Here is an 18,826-nt window from a genome sequence, read left to right as displayed (position 1 = left end):
GGGGATCTTCCTAACTCAGGGATCAAACCCAGGTCTCCCGCATTGCAGGCGGATTCTTTACCAGGGGAGCCACGAGGGAGTCTCCTGAGAAGCCCGTGCACTCCAACAGAGTAGCCCCCACTCGTCACAACTGGAGAAAGCCCATGTGCAGCCACAAAGACCAATCATAGCTGTAAAATTAGATAAATATTAAAAACAACACCGAAAAGCAGAACATTTAGAAAGGTTAAGAGATTTTACCTAAAGTTACACACTTGATTGGTGACAGAACCAGGAAAGGAAATAGACCTTTTGATTCCAGATTATGCAGTTTCTACTGTATCATATTTTGCCATATGATATTAAAAAATTATATTCTACATTAAAAGGAATCCAATATTGGTGTATAAAGTAGGCACCCTATGAAAGTGAAATTACTTAAATGGTAATGAATATTTAGCTGGAGTGAAGATGGGGTTCCTACTGGGAGGTTTAGCATTCCTTACAGAGGAGAACAGTTTGCTGAAGAAATAATTATACATAATCTTGGCATCACAGAGCCAGGCAAGGAAATTGGTGGTTGTTAATGTAATTATGATATGGATCTAATTAGCCATGAAATGTCATCAAATATCTTTCTATTGAATGAGTCCTTTAATCTGCAGAGTGAATTATCTCAATATTTTAAAATAAGTAGATGGTTCATAAGCATATAAACATTCTTTTAATTGGATAATTTGTTAAATTTGACTTTCTAAGCTATACCAGTTGTTTTTGTGTTATTCCATTGTTGATGATTTTAGGCAAGAAGTGCCACATGAGATTGATTTGGATAAGATTTTCCAAGAGGGTGCAAGCACAACCCCAGATACAAAGCTACAAAATACATCCTTATATAATTCGAAGGTCTGGACCACTAAAGATCAAGGAGAACGAAAAGTAGCTATTCATTTTGTGAAAAATAATGGTATTCTTCCACTTTCAAATGACTGTCTAATTTTGATAGAAGGTATGATGTTTTTACTGTTTTATTAACATACAGCTTTTTCTTCTGCCTTTCTCTGATTAATTATTGTTAAATTTATTTTAGGGGCAACCTTGGACATATAAAGTCAAAATATTATTGCTTTAAATTTCAAATAATATATGTAACAATTAGATTCAAATAGATACATATCTAAGCTTAACTGAATGACATTTTGAAATTAGACATTAAATTCAAGTGTTTGCATTTGTTCATCTTGTTGGAGTCCTGCATGCAATCTTAATGAGATCCAGTGTGGTTTTTGAGCTAAATAATAATCAAGAAGCTGTTTATTATATATAGTTGCTGTTGACTTGGCCTCCGGATGTCACTCTTGTTTCATAAAAAATATAATGAAAGTCATCTATTGATAGCTAAAAGCAAGGAAGGAATCCTAACTCAAGTAAAGATAACTTGACATACAGTATTTTAAAAGAATGAAGCTTTAAGTCAGATTTATTTTTGCATTTCTTTTATACTTTTGTCTTATTTTTATCTAATATTTATATAACAATCCATAATAAAAGAAGACCACTTCTAATTTGAAATAGAGAAAACTTTAGTTTCATTTTGTAAATGAACTGATCTTTATTACAGTGGATTATGATCATTTTTATTACATTTTTCTGTTTATAAAAGTAATTTGTAATCTTTTAAAAAAATAATTATATATATATGTGAGTACATATGTGTATAAACATTGGTGGTGTTTTCATGAACATTTCTTGTTTTAATACATTATAGCATACAGGAAACTATTCGAATTAATTTCTATATCTTAACTGATTTAATCACAATAATCCTGTGAAGTTGGTACTATTATTATAAGCTATTTTATACATGAGAAAACAACCACAGAGAGAGAAAGATCTTTCCCAGTATAATGACTAGTGAAACTGAGTTGCTTCCTGTTTTTTGACATAGTAACTCTGTGAAAAACTTTATCTCCCTCTGGATGAAGTGTAATTATGGGAGCACAAAGAATTAAGTAAATGTTACCCAGTTTCTCTCTAGGAAAGTTATCGTAGTGTGCATATGCTTTAGTAGCATATGAAATTATCTGTTCCCCTACCCTCATCATTATGATATACTAGAGCTTTAAAAGACTTGGCCACTTTTATGAGTGAAATGTGATATCTTACTCCATTAACAGTATTTTTACCTGTACCAGGAGATAGACATAAAAACAGAAAGACACACACACACAAATGGAGTAAGACTATTTATATGCCCTAAAAATAAAATAAAGCCATGATCCTATCAGACTATATTAGAACTGTCCTTGTAGAGCCAACTAAGAGGATGTCAAATACGCCTTCGGGTCCTTCTGTGCTTTGCTGCCTGCCTCCCACAGAATTCTGTGCTTAGCCAAGTTGGCCTTGAGCGTCCAAAGGAAGCTTAACAAAGAAGTCCCTGTAGTTCCTGCTTCTGTCTTTAATTACCAGTTATCCCTCCAACTTTCAGTCTCATCTCCTACCTCAATTCCCATCCCACCCTCTAGGCGTACTGAACTGGTCATACATCCTAAACCTAGTGTATTTCTCTGTAGCACTTTGCCATTCCATTGCCACTTTCCTGGGAAATTCTGCTCTAAAACTTCTTCAGAAGTAAATGCAGCAATTCTCCTTATTCAGCAATTCACATATAATATTTAATGAACACCTACATGCATCAGGCATTTTTCTGATTCATCAGGCAGATTTGAGTGGTTCTTATTACATACCATATGAACTTCTAGTAGGGTATTTTTCTTATATTTGTGCTTTAGCTGTCTGTTTATAGATTTGTTGTCTTTATTAGAATGTAAAAATTCCCTGAGGTCAGAATGCATGTAATTTTAATCTATGTAACTTCAACACCTAGAGTAGGAAACCTGATGTGTAACTAGCTTTATTTGCAACCCTATAGACTATAGCCAGCCAGGCTATTTTTATTTTATCATATTTCTGAGTATTATAACTCCAAGCCTAGGCTAGGATCTTAACTGTAGTTAGATCCTGCTATTACAGAGCTGAGAAAAGAGGTATGGGAGTTGGGCAAGTTAAAATGCCACAAAGCTTGCTGTTCTCACCAAGATTTATCCACTTTTTTTGAATGAACACTCCTTGAATTGTTGCAAACCTTTGGTTAATTTCTGTACTTAGTCACTCAGTCCTGTCTGACTCTTTGTGACCCCACGGACTGTAGCCTGCAAGGCTCCTCTGTGGTTGGAATTCTCCAGGCAAGAATACTGGAGTGGATTGCCATGCACTCCTCCCAGAGATCTTCCTAACCCAGGGATTGAACCCAGGCCTCCCACATTGCAGGCAGTTTCTTTACCGTAAATAGAGTTCTGAAAAAGTTGAATTTGATAATTTTTGCCAAAGTTATTTTTGCTATTATAGAGATGTGTATTTTTGAATGTTTTTACTCCACTATGCTATGCCAGAAATACTTCCCCCTCACAATTGAATTTCAACATTACAAATTTTACACAAACTTTAGGAAATACACAGAACTATTTTTATAAATTCTGTTCTGTTTCCCTGGAGAGGAAAAATTATCAGTCTAAGTAAAAGTGTACCAGAAAAGGTACTGGTAGGTTTGAGTAATCAGAGATAAGGCTGCCTTCTAATAATGGTATGCCATTGAACATTCTATTTCTTCTCAGCCAACTTGATGGTTTTAGTGCCCTTCCTGTCATAACATTTGGGTGTGATGATTTTTCATAGGAAAAATGTACAAACACTATACAGGAGTTTCGATTACTTGAACTGTTCACATCTATATTTAAATTAAATGTTAAACTGAAAAGAACTGTGAACCATGAACTTCCATATGTTCAAGCTGGTTTTAGAAAAGGCAGAGGAACCAGATCAAATTGCTAACATCCACTGGATCATCAGAAAAGCAAGAGAATTCCAGAAAAACATCTATTTCTGCTTTATTGACTATGCCAAAGCCACTGACTGTGAGGATTACAACAAACTGTGGAAAATTCTGAGAGATGGGAATACCAGACCACCTGACCTGCCTCCTAAAGGAGATCAGTCCTGGGTATTCATTGGAAGGACTGATGTTGAAGCTGAAACTCCAATACTTTGGCCACCTGATGCGAAGAGCTGACTCATTTGAAAAGACCCTGATGCTGGGAAAGATTGAGGGCAGGAGGAGAGGGGATGACAGAGGATGAGATGGTTGGTTGGCATCACCGACTCAATGGACGTGGGTTTGGGTAGACTCCGGCAGTTGGTGATAGATAGGAATGCCTGATGTGCTGTGGTTCATGGGGTTGAAAAGAGTCGGACACAACCAAGCGACTGAACTGAACTGATCTGCCAGTTGAGAAATTGTATGCAGGTCAAGAAGCAACAGTTAGAACTGGACATGGAACAACAGACTGGTTCCAAATAGGGAAAGGAGTCCGTCAAGGCTGTATCTTGTCACCCTGCTTATTTAACTTATATGCAGAGTACATCATGAGAAATACTGGGCTGGAGGAAGCACAGGCTGGAATCAAGATTGCTGGGAGAATTATCAATAACCTCAGATATGCAGATGACACCAGCTTTATGGCAGAAAACAAAGAAGAACTAAAGAGCCTCTTGATGAAAGTGAAAGAGGAGAGTGAAAAAGTTGGCTTAAAGCTCAACATTCAGAAAACTAAGATCATGGTATCCGGTCCCATCATTCATGAGCAAATAGATGGGGAGACAGTGAAAACTGTCAGACTTTATTTTTTGGGGCTCCAAAATCACTGCAAATGGTCATTGCAGCCATGAAATGAAAAGATGCTTACTCCTTGGAAGGAAAGTTATGACCAACCTAGATAGCATATTAAAAAGCAGAGACATTACTTCACCAACAAAGGTCCATCTAGTGAAGGCTATGGTTTTTCCAGTGGTCACGTATGGATGTGAGAGTTGGACTATAAAGAAAGCTGAGTGCCGAAGAATTGATGCTTTTGAACTGTGGTATTGGAGAAGACTCTTGAGAGTCCCTTGGACTGCAAGGAAATCCATCCAGTCCATCCTAAAGGAGATCAGTCCTAAGTGTTCATTGGAAGGACTGATGTTGAGGCTGAAGCGCCAATACTTTGGCCACCTGATGCAAAGAACTGACTCATTGGAAAAGACCCTGATGCTGGGAAAGATTGAGGGCAGGAGGAGAAGGGGACGACGGAGGATGAGATGGTTGTATGGCATCACCAACTCAGTGGACATGAGTTTGAGTAAACTCCAGGAGTTAGTGATGGACAGGGAGGCCTGGCGTGCTGCAGTCCATGGGGTCGCAGAGTCAGACACGACTGAGAGACTGAACTGAACTGAAGTGAAAACTGAAAAGATTCATTTCAAACTCAAGACTAAATTTGCCTAGACATTAGTAGTGTATAGCAAACTTAATAGTGGGAATCCTGTCATTTTTTCATTCTCAACTTCATTCTTTTTAGGTCATTTGAACCGAAGTGTTCAGGCATAAAGAGCAATTTGTATAAATTTTAAAAGATGATGGTTCATATTTCACAAACCTTTTGTTTTGCTTATATCTCAGCATTTTGCTTAGTGGTTTCTTTAATCAATGAATAGGATCCTAAGTTTACAAATTTCTGTTTTTAACAATAAATGTATAAGTGTGTTAAATTCATGGCATGTGTTGTCTTTTTCTGTCCATCCTTTTAGTCTTTTACTGCCCCTAAGGTGTTGCACAATAAATACCCCAGTTTGTCTACTTTATATTTGTACTATTTGAAGGGTTTATTTGTTCCCTTTTAATAGGAGGTACACTCAGTGAAATCTGCAAACTCTCAGACAAGTTTCATAGTGTAATTCCTGTAAGATCTGGCCATGAAGACCTGGAAGTCCTTGACCTTTCAGCTCCATTTCTTATACAAGGAAAAATACATCACTATGGGTATGTTTTCAATAATGGGAATTTTTAATTTTATGTATTTGTTTATTATTTTATCCCACGTGTTACTACTGTATTCAGTGGATAGTGGTTGAGTACCAGTTTATAGGTGATAGATTTTTTTGGTACATGTATCTTCTTGAATAGCATGTATATTGAGTGTCTGTACTCTGCTAGGTTTAAGGCTGCTCTAAAAGCTAATATTCATTTGCTTTCTAAAAATTTAGATACTTGTTACAGAGAAGGTTCAGAGCTGCATGCTAGTAAAAGTTAGGTAATTGAATTCCAGAATTTCTGTGCCACAAAGTTATAAATGAGTTGCCAGTGAGAAAGTAAAAGATATAAAAATACATTAGGAGCTACTTACTAGGTTTGGAAAGAGGCAGTGTAGATAGCACCTGTGTTTCCACCTGATCAAACAGTCAAAGGGTTCTGCTTTGTGAAACCTTGGGCTATAGAATATTTTCTGCTTTATTGGAGAACACCAGACTGTTTCCCAGTGATTATGGTTCAGTCGTGCGTGTGTGCATGCTAAGTTACTTCAGTTGTGTCTGACCATTTGTGACCCTGTGGACTGTAGCCCTCCAGATTCCTGTTTATGGAACTCTCCAGGCAAGAATACTGGAGTGGATTGCCGTATGGGTGAATCAGCAATGTGTAAAAATTTGCTTACCTTGGATTCTCCTTGACACTTAGTTCTTGGTATTAGTCTGACTTGTGATTTTGTTAGACTGATGAGTATCAAATAGTGTCTATGTTGTTTTGGTGAGTTTAAACATCTCTCCTGCTTGTTGGCTATCTAGGTTTTCTCTTCTGTGAATTCCATGTACAGATTTTCCACTTGTTGGCCCCTGTTTTGCTTCTTGTGTGTGTTTGTGCTATGTGCTTAGTCACTCAGTTGTGTTCGACTCTGTGACCCCATGGACTGTAGCCGCCAGGCTCCTCCGTCCAGGGGATTCTCCAGGCAAGGATACTGGAGTGGGTTGCCATGCCCTCCTCCAGGGGATCTTCCCAACCCAGGGATCCAGCCCATGTCTCCCACGTTGCAGGAGGATTCTGTACTGTCTGAGCCACCAGGGAAGTCTTGTGTGTTTAACCGATTCTAATAATTCTACAAAGAGATGTAGAAAGAATTTTTGTAAGCTTTTATATGCAGTTACATGCATCTCATCAAACTTCTAGCCTGTCCTATACTTTTTAAACTATGGTTCCTTTTATTTTATAGATTTTTCCAAGATTAGTATATTCATATTTACCAAAATGTTTGACAAGACCTTAAAGTTTTTATAAAACTTGACTTAGATTTCTGGATATGATACTTTTTTAATAGAACTGAAACCACTGCTTCAGTTTTTTAGCAGTTGCATATCTTTTAAGAATTTGTTTGTCCTTGAATCTATTTTAGTAATGAAAGTTTTCTAGAATAGTATTTTGTTTGTTTTTCAGGTTTAAATTTATTGACATAAAATTATTCATAGTGCCTAAATCTTCCTCTTCTTGAATTCACTTCATATTATTTGCAACTTTTTGATCCTTGGCCTTTTTTGCCAAAGCAACAACTAGCTTTTGTTTTGTTGATGGTCTGTATTTTGTTTGTTATTGTTCTTTACTTTTTTCCTTTACTTTCTGTAGATTTCCTTAGTACTCCGTTTTTGTAATGTTTTAAATTGAATGTTTGCCTCACTTAATTCATTGTTTTTTAGTATACATTTAAATATTTATATTGAAGTCTATAATTTTCCCCTGAGAAAATAGCCATAGCTTTAACCGAAGGTTTGATAGGTCCTATTTTTCTTGTCATTTCTAAATGTTTCACAATTTCCATTATGATTTCTTTGGCCCATTAATTATTTCACTGTGTATTTTAAATTTTTCACACACTCATTTTAGGTGCTACTTTCTTATTTATATTTTAGTTAATTACTTTTTAACCAAGTAGGTTGATGTATTTCATAATGATTCATCTTCGCTTTATCAAGGAATATGTTTTTTCATAATTTGTACATATTACATAGATTTTTAAAAGAATGTGTATTTTCTAACAGTTGTGTTTAATGTTTAGTAGTATTTAGTTATGTTCATTAGACAAGCTTATTAATTGTATCCAAACCTTCTTTCCTTTGTCATTTTATCTATACAGTACCTTCTTAGAGGCTACAGTTAATGTCCTCTGTGATTGTGAGTTTGTGACATTTTATTCTGTCAATGTGTGCTTTATATGTTTTGAGTCTTTTTTGCTTGTTCATTCAGGTTCAGCATTTCATCTTCTTGGTGAATTCAGTGTATTGTATGTCCTTATGTAAAAACTTCATCTATAATCATGATTTTTTGCTGTAAAGTTTATTTTTTTTCATATTCTTATAACTGTATCAGCTTTTTTGGTTGGTAATTAATTGCATGGTGTACCTTATTCTCAGCCCATTGCTTTTATATTTCTTTGTTGTTGTATTTTAGTAGGTCTCATAAATGAATACCAGTAGATTTTAGTTGTTTTTTGTAGATGATTTTAAAATAAGTTAATTGCTGAAACATCTAGGTTTTATTTCTACACTATATTTCATGTTGTTTTACCCTTGGTGGTGGTGGTGGTGGTGGTTTAGCTGCTAAGTCATGTCCAACTCTTGGGACCCCGTGGACTGTAGCCGCCAGGCTCCTCTGTCCATGGGATTCTCCAGGCAGGAACAGTGGAGTGGGTTGCCATTGCCTTCTCCACACTTACCATAGTATTGTTGTTTCCCTTTTCATCCTTTTTTGTTATTACTTTTTTTCTCCAGTCATCTATTGGATTAGTTTATAAAAATGTTCTTGTTTTTCTCCTTTTTCCTCTTTCATTACTTTGGAAGTAATGAATTCTCTAATTTATGCTTGTTACTTTTTAATTTTTAATTTGTATACTTGATCAATGTCTAAAGTTTAATATTATGGCCATTTTTAGAGGTAACTCCCCCAGTTACCTTTTTCTGTTAAAGAAGATGCTTTGGTGTATTTGAAGAGTGGAAGGAGATAATATTTAATATAGTTACCCTCTGTTCCTCCCCAGATTGCAAATGAAAAGTATTCTGCATGAACCTTTTGAATGTTAATTTTTATATTTTTGTTCAAGCATATTTTCTTATCAATATCTCCTAAATATTAATATATAATAAAAAGTAAATTACTTATATTTACAATGTTTATATATTAGTAAAGCAAAATATCTATACTAGATAATGTACAATTTAAGTGTATTATATGATTTTAGACTGGTTTATATTACAAAGAATAAATATAGTATTGTGCATGCATGCCCAGTTGCTCAGTCTTGTCCAGCTCTGTGACTCCATGGACTGTAGCCCATCAGGCTCCTCTCTCCGTTGAATTATCCTGGCAAGAATACTGGAGTGGGTTAGCATTTCCTCCAAAAGATCTTCCTAGCCCAGGGATTGAATCCACTTGTCCTGCATTGACAGGCAGATTCTTTACCACTCTGCCACCTGGGAAACCCCTAACTATAGCATTAGGCATCATAAACTATGATTCTCTAAATATGTCCTAGTACTAACTTCTTTAGTTAGAGTAACTTTCTCCTATTGGCTATATTTATAAATTTAAGGTCTTGGGTATTACATATTGTTCTCAGAGCCATAAATCAAAAGAGTCTTTAGAGTTTTTCGCTTTACGAATAAGGAAATTAGCCAAATTAATTAACAGCCTGCACCTGGACCCTTTCTCATTGTCAGCTTAGCAATGTAAATTCTGACTGTACTATCTTTTTTGATTGCTTCTATTGTAAGGAGTTTATTTGTTTTAATAATTCTGTTTGTAATATGCACATTAAAATACAGAAATTGCAGTGCTCTTTTGTTTAATAATATACTTCTTAAATTGTGCATGCTTGAACAGCAAAGATTTATAATAATTAAATGAGTTGTAATAATTACTTATAATAAATTATTTTTTCTTTTATTGATTTCAGATGTAAACACTGCTCTAGTTTGAGACCAATAAAAAATCTAAATTCCCTGGTTAATAAAACATCGTGGATTCCTTCTTCTGTGGCAGAAGGTTAGCTAAATTTCTCTGTCCTGTAATTGTAACTGTCTTTGTATAGGATAATCTCACTGATAATATTTCAGTATTTGTGGATATTTTAAAATCAGAGCAAAGGTTATGCTAAAGTTTAGTTTTTCTTAAGCAGAACCATTCACAGTCATCATAATAAAAATTTAAATATTTTAAAAACCTGAAAATGTACTTTTAAGAATCTTCCAGTATTTTTCAGTTACTACATTTTAATTTTCAATAATTTAGTATTAATCATAAATACAACTTGTGAAAAATCTCTCCAGTTTATGGTATCTTGGGTTTGAAAAGAATTTTAGAGCTAGCTATTAGAACTTTTTACCTATTACAAGTCTTTAGCTGGAATAATAAGAGTCTTTTTATATCACATCATTAACTGTGGTCATCCAGCCTTGGCTTAAAACTCTCAGCGACTAGGGACCCATTTACATTGCTAAGTCACTTCAGTTGTGTCCAACTCTGTGAGACCCCACGGACAGCAGCCCACCAGGCTCCTCTGTCCTCGGGATTTTCATTGTAAGGTAACAAATCCTATTTTTCAGATGCAGTACTTAACAGTGGGGCAAAATCTGCTTACCTGCAATTTCAACATGAGTCATGTTCTGTCTACTGTTAAGAGAATTAGAGTCCGTGTGTTCCCTCTTCTATAAAATCAGTAGACTGTGCATTTGAATGTAATCTGTCAAGTATTCATTAAGTCCTTATTTCTCCAAGCAGGTATCCACACTTCCTTTGGTATTTTCTCATGTTTCTTACTGCTTTATTTCTTCTCTTCAATAAGCATTCCATTTTACCCATGTTCTTCTCAAAGTTTGGTACTCAAAGCTAGAAATAGGACTGCAGATGTTGGCCAGTTCAGAATATGGAGAAAACCTTTATTCCCTAAAATTGGACAGTGCTCCTGCTTGCCTGAAAATTTTATTGTGTAGATATTGGTTTGTATTCTTACTTTTGTTTTCTTTCTCTTTTAATTTAGCTATGTGATACTACTAATTCATGTTTTGTTTGTGGTCCAGTTAAAATCCAGGTTAACTTTTGCATGAGTTTCTTGCTGTGTCCTTCAAGCTTGGTCTCATCATCCTGTACTTAATGTAGTTCTTCGTTTGCTTATTGGTCTCTTAGAGTAGGTTTTCTGTTCATCCTTCTTGGTTTTAGCCCACAGTCTATTGAGTACTTTTGAATCTTGAAAATCAGTTCCTCTGTATTAGTGATTTTTCTCATGTCTGTATGCCCTAATTTATTTTTCTTACTTGCCCCCTTTATTAGTCATATTTGAATATGAATTCCACAGATGGAAGACAATATTCCATTATATAAGCATCTTGAATGTCTTTCATTTATAGACACAAAGTAAGATGTTCATTTTAACCTGTACATTTTCATATGATTTAGTATCACTTTAATTTCTTCCTTTTTCCTCATCTTAACCAAATTATGAAATCTCAGATTCTGGCATCATTCAACCAGATGCTATCTTTTAAAAAATAAGTGATCTCTGTGCTTAAAATCCAAAGGATAGAGACAGGTTACAAAATCCTAACCATTGAACTGTATGCTATTTTTTTTAAGAACATTCTGACATTTAAATTTTCTCTTTCATAAGCTAACATGCAGTGAATTGCCTTTTATATTTTCTATGAAGATCGACTCATTTTAAAGATAATGCTATATCAGTATTTAGTTTTTTAAAAAGATACTGGGACTTCTCTGATGGTCCAGTGGTTAAGAATCCAGGACAATACAAGGACATGGGTTCCCTCCCTCGTCTGGGAAGATCCCACATGCCGCAGAGCAGCTAAGCCCTTGTGCCCTGGCCACTGAGCCCACACTCAAGAGCCTGTGCTCCGCAACAAGAGAAGCCCCCACAGTGAGAAGCCCCTGCACTGCAATGGAGAGTGTCCCCCGCTTGCCACTCACAACTAGAAAAAGCTCTCATGCACAGGGAAGACCCAGTGCAGCCAAAACATAAATTTTTGAAAATAAAATTAACAAAGATACCATTGCTTTTGAGTCATTGTCTCTATACAGGTGTAGTATAATATTCCAAAATTACCCTTCTGAAATGAGCTTAACATATTAGTATCAGGGAACAAAAAGGAGTGCTTTTTTTTTTTTTTTTAATCTCTTGAATTATTTTAGTAAACAAGATTAACAGGAACATAATATCACAAAACAACTTTTTTCTTTACTGTTATTAAAAGGCATAGTGGGACTTCTTAGTGGTCCAGTGGTTGTGACTCCACTGGAGGGAGCATAGTGTGGTCAAAGAAAAATGACGTAGGAGATTCATATGGTTTCAACTTTTTTCCTTCATTAGCACTGGGCATTGTTCCCCTCCGACAAGTGTTTGTGATGACATTTACCCTTGACGACGGAACGGGAGTATTGGAAGCTTACCTCATGGATTCTGTAAGTAACAGAGGTAGTGAAGATATTTCTAACTATTAGAAGATATTTCCAAAATAGTACTTTTTTGAATTTTAATATATTTATCCATGCCTACCTTATTACTGAGAACATTTAAGGCAACTCAGAAGAATAAATAAAACACAAGCACATAAATCTTAAATTATGTATGTATTTACTCTCTGGATTTGACACTGTAATCTTAATATGTGAATAGTGAGAAATTGAAAAATCAGCATTTAAGGAAAGACTCCTTCTCTATACCATGCAGAAGTTCCACTCCAAGAACAGGAGGCCGAGGTGTGGCCATACCCTCAGGCGTTATCTATTAGCATTTCACTGGGCTTTTTAAGTCTCCAACATTTCATGTTAGAAAGAATGAAATTACTTTGAAGGGGAGATCCATTGTATTATGTGAAGCTTGGTAGCTATCTACAAGACTACCTTCATTTCTAACAATTTCAAGTTGAGGGGTTCCCTAGACCAAGACCCTTACCTCTGACACCAATCGAAAGTACAGAGGTCTCCACAACCACTCTTAGTTTTGATAATTTACTAGAAAGACTCACAAAACTTACTGTGTGCATTATGCTCACTGTTAACAATTTATTATGGCTAAAGGGTATAGGTTAAAATCATCAAGGGAAGAGGTGCATGAATCTGAATCCAGGAAAGTTTCAGACATGGAGCTAACATTTGTTCTCTTCCTGTGGAGTTGTGGACAGTGTTACTTTCCCGGTAATGATGTGTAGCAGTCCACGTGAGGTGTTGCCAACCAGGGCAGCCCAAAGGAGCCTTAGTATCCAGTTTTTATTGGAGCTTCATCAGGTAGTCATTATTGGCTGCCCCTGTGACTTATCTCAGTCTTCAGCCCCTCCAGCGGTCAGGTTAAAACCACATGCTCCAAACTCTCCACCCTAAATCACAGTGTTAGAGTGACCCAGGTTCCCCAGGCAAATGCAGACACATCTGTGAGGCGTGATGTTCCAAGGTTTTAGAGGTTACCTCTCAGAAACTGAGGGCACAGGCCAGTGCGGTTTTTACTACACACATTGGGAACAAATCTGGGATAAAGATGAGGACACCTTTTCTTCTGCCTAATCAGTTTATCCATTTATTAAATATTTAATGAGCACCTGCTCTATGCCAAGTGCTATTCTTTGTGATAGGAACATGGCAGTGAGTGAAGCAAGCAAACTCCTTTCCCTCCTAGATCTTACAAATAGTAGAGGAGAAAAAAGTTAAACAAATAAATATATAGTATATATTATACTCTTTTAAACTCGGCACTTAGACACTGTAGGTGCTTAGTCTATGTGCTGTCAAGAGAGTAGTAAACTTCACTGTGTTCTGCTCACTACTTTTATCATTATGTCAAAACAATTTAACTTGATTTTATGTGTATCTCAAAGCTGTCTTTAGATTAAAGTAATGGAGAGTTTAGCACTCTAGTTTATGAATTCTACAATATAAATAGGGTGAAATAGTTTAGATGATTTTAATTAGATAATATTCAAATACTTTCACATTGATTATAACTTCTAATCATTTCCTTGTTTCTTCATGTTTTTCTTAAGGAAAATTTCTTCCAGATTCCAGCATCAGAAGTCTTAAACAATGATAATCTTCAGCATAACATGGAAATGATCATGGATATGTTTTGTCCCCCAGGAGCAAAAATTGGTAGGCAGTAATATTTGTTAATGCCATTCATTCTTTTTCTTGAAATAATACTTAGCTTATGGCTAATCTCTGGACCTTGAGAGGTAAAAAAGTTTTGAAATCTGAATCCATATAAATTTATAAATTAGTGATTGATGAGACCATATGACCTACCTACTGATGAAGACTGTGGCAAGGATAAGACAGGTATGAATCATAATTCCTGAAATGAAAAAAAGATTTTTTATATATTTTGAAATGTATCAGGGGAGGCAGTTTTTTTTTTTTTTTTTTTTTTTTTTTTTTTTTTTTAGGGGAGGCAGTTTTGATCGCAAACACATTTGATAAGCTGCTTGTGCATGCAAACAGTTGAAATTGAGCCAACAGGGATGAAATTTTGACAAACATTTCCTATAAAAAACTCACTTAGTTCACTAATGAATTGTTTATTCAATATTAGCTAATTTCAGATTTTATAAGTTTTTATTTTACTAAATATTTTGTTAGCTTTTGTTGTTTTCTGTGTAATATTTGATCACCAGCCAGTCTTCAAGTCAGGTTGCATTGATTACACCTACACCCTTTGGTGGCCATTATTTCTCTTTGCCTTAAATGTGCAGATCTAAATCATTTTAAGGCAATTTGACTTCTTATCACAATTTTTCATCAGTAACAGATTTTACCAGCAGCAAATTTAGCTGTTGTCAGTTTAACTTTTATAGTTTGTCTTAAATCAGGTTTTATTTTCCCCTGATCAGTCTTTGCATTTTATAACAATTCCAAAGAGAGAGTTTTTGTACATCCATAACTAAGTCTAACTTACATACTTTTATTTGATGTCAGTTTTCATTTTTATTGGCTGTTGAGTTCTTTTGGATAGATATTTGAAAATAAAACAGTCATATCAAAAAGCATAGATGTGATAGGCTTTTGATACATACTGCCAGATGGCTTTTCAAGAGCATTTTCCCTATTCATGGTTCTAACGACAGTGTGGGAGAAGCCTGTCTTGCTTGACCCTTGCCAACAGTTAGGACTATATTAAGAGTCTTTCAAATTCAAACTTTAAGAAATATTACCAGACTGTTCTAGAAGGTATATATAGATTCACTGTGGTCATGACCAAAGCTCGGAAATGGCACCTGTGGCTGCCATATTGCCTGGACAGAGTACCTGGTACCTGACAGGGCTTTCAGCTAGACAGATGTAAAGGTGAGCTGGCTTCTTCACAGTCAGCCAAGACAAGCAAAACAGGGGAGATCAGCAAGTACTCGGCAGGAAAAAAAGAAAGGAAAGTCCGCACCAGGGACTTGTCTGGTGGTCCAGTGGTTGAGAATCTGCCTTCCAGTGCAGGAGACGCACGTTCAATCCCTGGCCCAGGAAGACCCCACATGCCACGGGGCAGCTCAGCCTGTGTGCTGTAACTACTGAGCCTGCTCGTTAGCGCTCCTGCGGCTCAACTGCTGAAGCCCGCGCGCTCTAGAGCCTGTGCTCTGCAACGAGAGAAGCCACCGTAATGAAGCCCGTGCGCTGCCAGGAGAGTAGCTCCCACTCACTGTAACTAGAGAAGAAAGCCCAAGTAGCAGCAAAGACCCAGCACAGCCAAAAATAAAATGTAAAAAAAAGTTGGAATGATTTAGATTACTACCTATGATATCAAATGTTTTGAAAACCCTACATCATTACTTTTTCTTGTTATTGGGAAAAAATTCAAATTAGTCAGAATTGCTGCAAAGCAGTAACATGAAGCCAGTGTGTATTTGAAAGAACAGATGATGTTAAATTTGGTGAGTGTATTTATTTACTTCTCAAGCTAAATTAAATATGTTAATTTTACTAGTTAAGTGTTATGCTTAGATACATATTACTGAGCTATATGTTTAGTTTTAATGATTCAGTATCACTTCTTTTTTTGATTTGTAGATGCGTATCCGTGGCTGGAATTCTTCATCAGGTCATATAATGTCACAAGTGGAAAGGAGCAGCAGATATGCTATCAGATTTTTGATACTACAATTGCAGATGATGTTATCTAATTTTGACATTCAGCTTAGAGCATATGAAATATTGTACTTTTAGAAAACATTGCCATTTTCTATGAGATTGCTATAAAACACATGAAATATCTAATTCTGTAGTTGATTTTCCATTTTAGCCAGTTGTTTTTTTGTTTTTTTGACCAATAGGCATTGTGTTATCTTAATGCCTTCTTGTAAGTTCAAAATGTTCCTGTTGCTCAGAATCTCCAATATGATAGCTGTGAGGGGTATAAAAGAGAGACATCAAATAAATAAGGACTATGTTTTCACTTACTCTTGACTCTTCTCCTTTCAGAGAAGCTATTTTGCTTCTCTGCCCTAACAGTTGGAGTAGGAAATGGCAACCCACTCCAGTATTCTTGCCTGCAAAATTCCGTGGACAGAGGAGCTTGGGGGACTGCAGTCCATGGGGTCACAAAGGGTTGGACCCAACTGAGCTGTTGAGCACGAGCACCCTGGAAACCCTCCCCTGTTGGTTCCCCATGTGTCACCCACTGATCTCTCTGCCATCCACCATCACTGGTTGAACTGCTTTTTCTGAAGAAAAAGCATCAGCATTACATCAGCCATGTGGATGATTTTAGCAAGCCTATGGGCTTAGGGAGTGTCCTCACCTTAAACCTTCAACTTTTACTGAATGCAAGGATTTGATTTGTTTCATTTTTGTACAGAGGGATCTGCTTAAACAAGTACTCCTTGAAGAAGTGCTTGTCTGCGTGAGCTACAGTGTGCTTTAAAGAGTGATTCGCTTTAAGTGCAAGGAGTGGAATTGCTTTCCTCGGGTGCTGATTTTGACCCGTTGAGGATAACTCCATTTTTTCAGACTCATGTGCTTTGATTGCTTGTTTCTCTACATGATACTAGAAGTTATTCCATTCCTCCTCAAATCTAATCAGGTGGTCAAATTTGCAGTGTTCGTGGCTTACTTGTATCAACCTTTTTGTGAGGCATCTTGTGTAAAATAGACTTCTATTTCAGGCTGAACATTGAGAGAGAAATTAATTCAGTATGATAGTCTGCTTTTTACCTGATGATATTTGTCAAATTTAAAATCATGAGTATTCAGTTTTATACAAATACTTGTATATATTTGTATATGTGTAAAAATTTGTGTATGTTATTTGCTGATAACTGAGAGATACAGATCTACCTAGTTCAGTATTAATAAAGAATAAATAAATATATAATTTCAATTTTTTATTTATTTGCCCTATGTTGAGCTGAGGCATGATTGGAAGTGAAGAGTCAAAGCAGATGTATCAATATAACAGATACATATTACCTAAGTACTTAACTTGTGTTTTGGACTTCTGTGGTGGCTCAGATGGTAAAGAATCTGCCTGCAATGCAGAAGATCCTGGTTTGACCCCTGGGTCAGGAAGATCTCCCGGAGAAGGGAATGGCTACCCACTCCAGTATTCTTGCCTGGAGAATTCCATGGACAGAGGAGCCTGGTGGGCTACAGTCTTGGGATCACAAAGAGTCAGACATGACTGAGTGACTAACATGTATTTTAGTTTCAGGCAACCCACTTTCCTGATAAGAAAACTAAGACTTGACAAGCTGACTTGCCTAAATGCATACAATTATTGTCAGTCAGCACTTCAATTCACACTGTCTCTGCTCAGAGGCCGCACTGCTAATAACCACCCCAGGATTCTAGAGCAAAAGCTAGCATGGGATTTTTCTGCAAGTGAGTTCTCCCTTAAATATCTGAAGTAATGTTGGAGATAGGTTAAAAGAGAAGTCAGTGATGTGTTCTCTGACACTAACCAAAAGGTTTTTCACACATTATTGACAAAAAAGGATTGGATATCTGATTTCCTCTGTTCACAATAACTCTAAATTAGAGCTCCTGAGTATATTAACACATCTCCATGGCTAAATACCCATCTCCCCCCATCACCAAATTGTCAGCATGTTCGAGACAGTGAAGGAGACTGATGCTGCTGTTTTGGATTCAAAACATTGAATCAAGAGTTTGAATCAAAATCTTGATTCAAACCATTGGAGGAAAAAAGTGTTCAGAACCATACAATTGAGTCAGTATGTTTCAGTGTTGGTGGTACGCTAGGGAGACGAGGGAGAGAGGCATTTTCTCTTCCTTCGAGAAGCACCCAGTCTAGGGGAGTAGCGGTCAGAGGGCAGTGGGTACCACACGTGTCAGCCTGGGCTGTCTTGTTAATAAAGTAACTCTTCCTATGAGTTTTCATGCTTTCTCTTTGTTCATTTTGATAAACCCCAAGACTGTCATTTGTTTTGTTTTCTAAATTGTCAGTTTTGAACAAAAAGAGTTTGTTGACCAGTAGTGTTTATCCAGTGATACATGTACCTTACCCTAATCTGGAACCCTAAGTTTTAGAGGAGTTCCCTTTCTGGAGCAGCACCTAGTTCATTGTGCCCAGGTTGAAACCCTGTCCCCTTTGTGGTCCCTGTGAATGGTGGTAGAAACTTCCCACCAGACTCTAAATGACATAAACTTAAGAACGCTGTTTGTGTTCAGCCTCTTCCTCAGTTTCTAGTCTCCGCAACTTCCATTGTTTCAGACACTACTGGATCAACTCTTGAAGCCCCTGCCCTGTTGTATATGAGGAAGAGAGTACATGTCTTAGAAAATTTGAGGCAGTTGATCCTTCTTTATCTAGATGTGACAATGAAAAGTACCTGCTCGCAGGCTGTTTCTGTGGCCACCCTCATACTGCCTTATTTGAAGGATTTACACCTACCAAGAAGGAGTGCGTCATTCCCCACTTCTTTTTACCCTGGT

The 18,826-nt window shown here is 36.5% G+C and overlaps 1 protein-coding gene across 12 annotated transcripts in view; it reads left to right on the top strand.

Moving 5' to 3' along the window:
* The window catches only part of POT1 (protection of telomeres 1), a 91,156-nt gene extending 73,904 nt beyond the window's left edge, over positions 1 to 17,252 (top strand). For all 12 annotated transcript variants that reach the window (XM_043463626.1, XM_043463627.1, XM_043463623.1 and 9 more), the window contains 6 exons: positions 783 to 988; positions 5,758 to 5,893; positions 9,846 to 9,934; positions 12,270 to 12,361; positions 13,936 to 14,041; positions 15,944 to 17,252. In XM_043463626.1, the coding sequence (XP_043319561.1) occupies positions 783 to 988; positions 5,758 to 5,893; positions 9,846 to 9,934; positions 12,270 to 12,361; positions 13,936 to 14,041; positions 15,944 to 16,056 (742 nt within the window). In that variant the 3' untranslated portion in view covers positions 16,057 to 17,252. The remainder of the gene's footprint in view (positions 1 to 782; positions 989 to 5,757; positions 5,894 to 9,845; positions 9,935 to 12,269; positions 12,362 to 13,935; positions 14,042 to 15,943) is intronic.
* Positions 17,253 to 18,826: the final 1,574 nt, after the last annotated feature.

This window comes from Cervus canadensis, chromosome 3 (genome assembly GCF_019320065.1).
Source record: "Cervus canadensis isolate Bull #8, Minnesota chromosome 3, ASM1932006v1, whole genome shotgun sequence".
NCBI classification, from domain to species: Eukaryota; Metazoa; Chordata; class Mammalia; order Artiodactyla; family Cervidae; genus Cervus; species Cervus canadensis.
The sequence above is the reverse complement of the archived record's forward strand: the minus strand, read 5'-3'. Positions and strand labels throughout refer to the sequence as shown.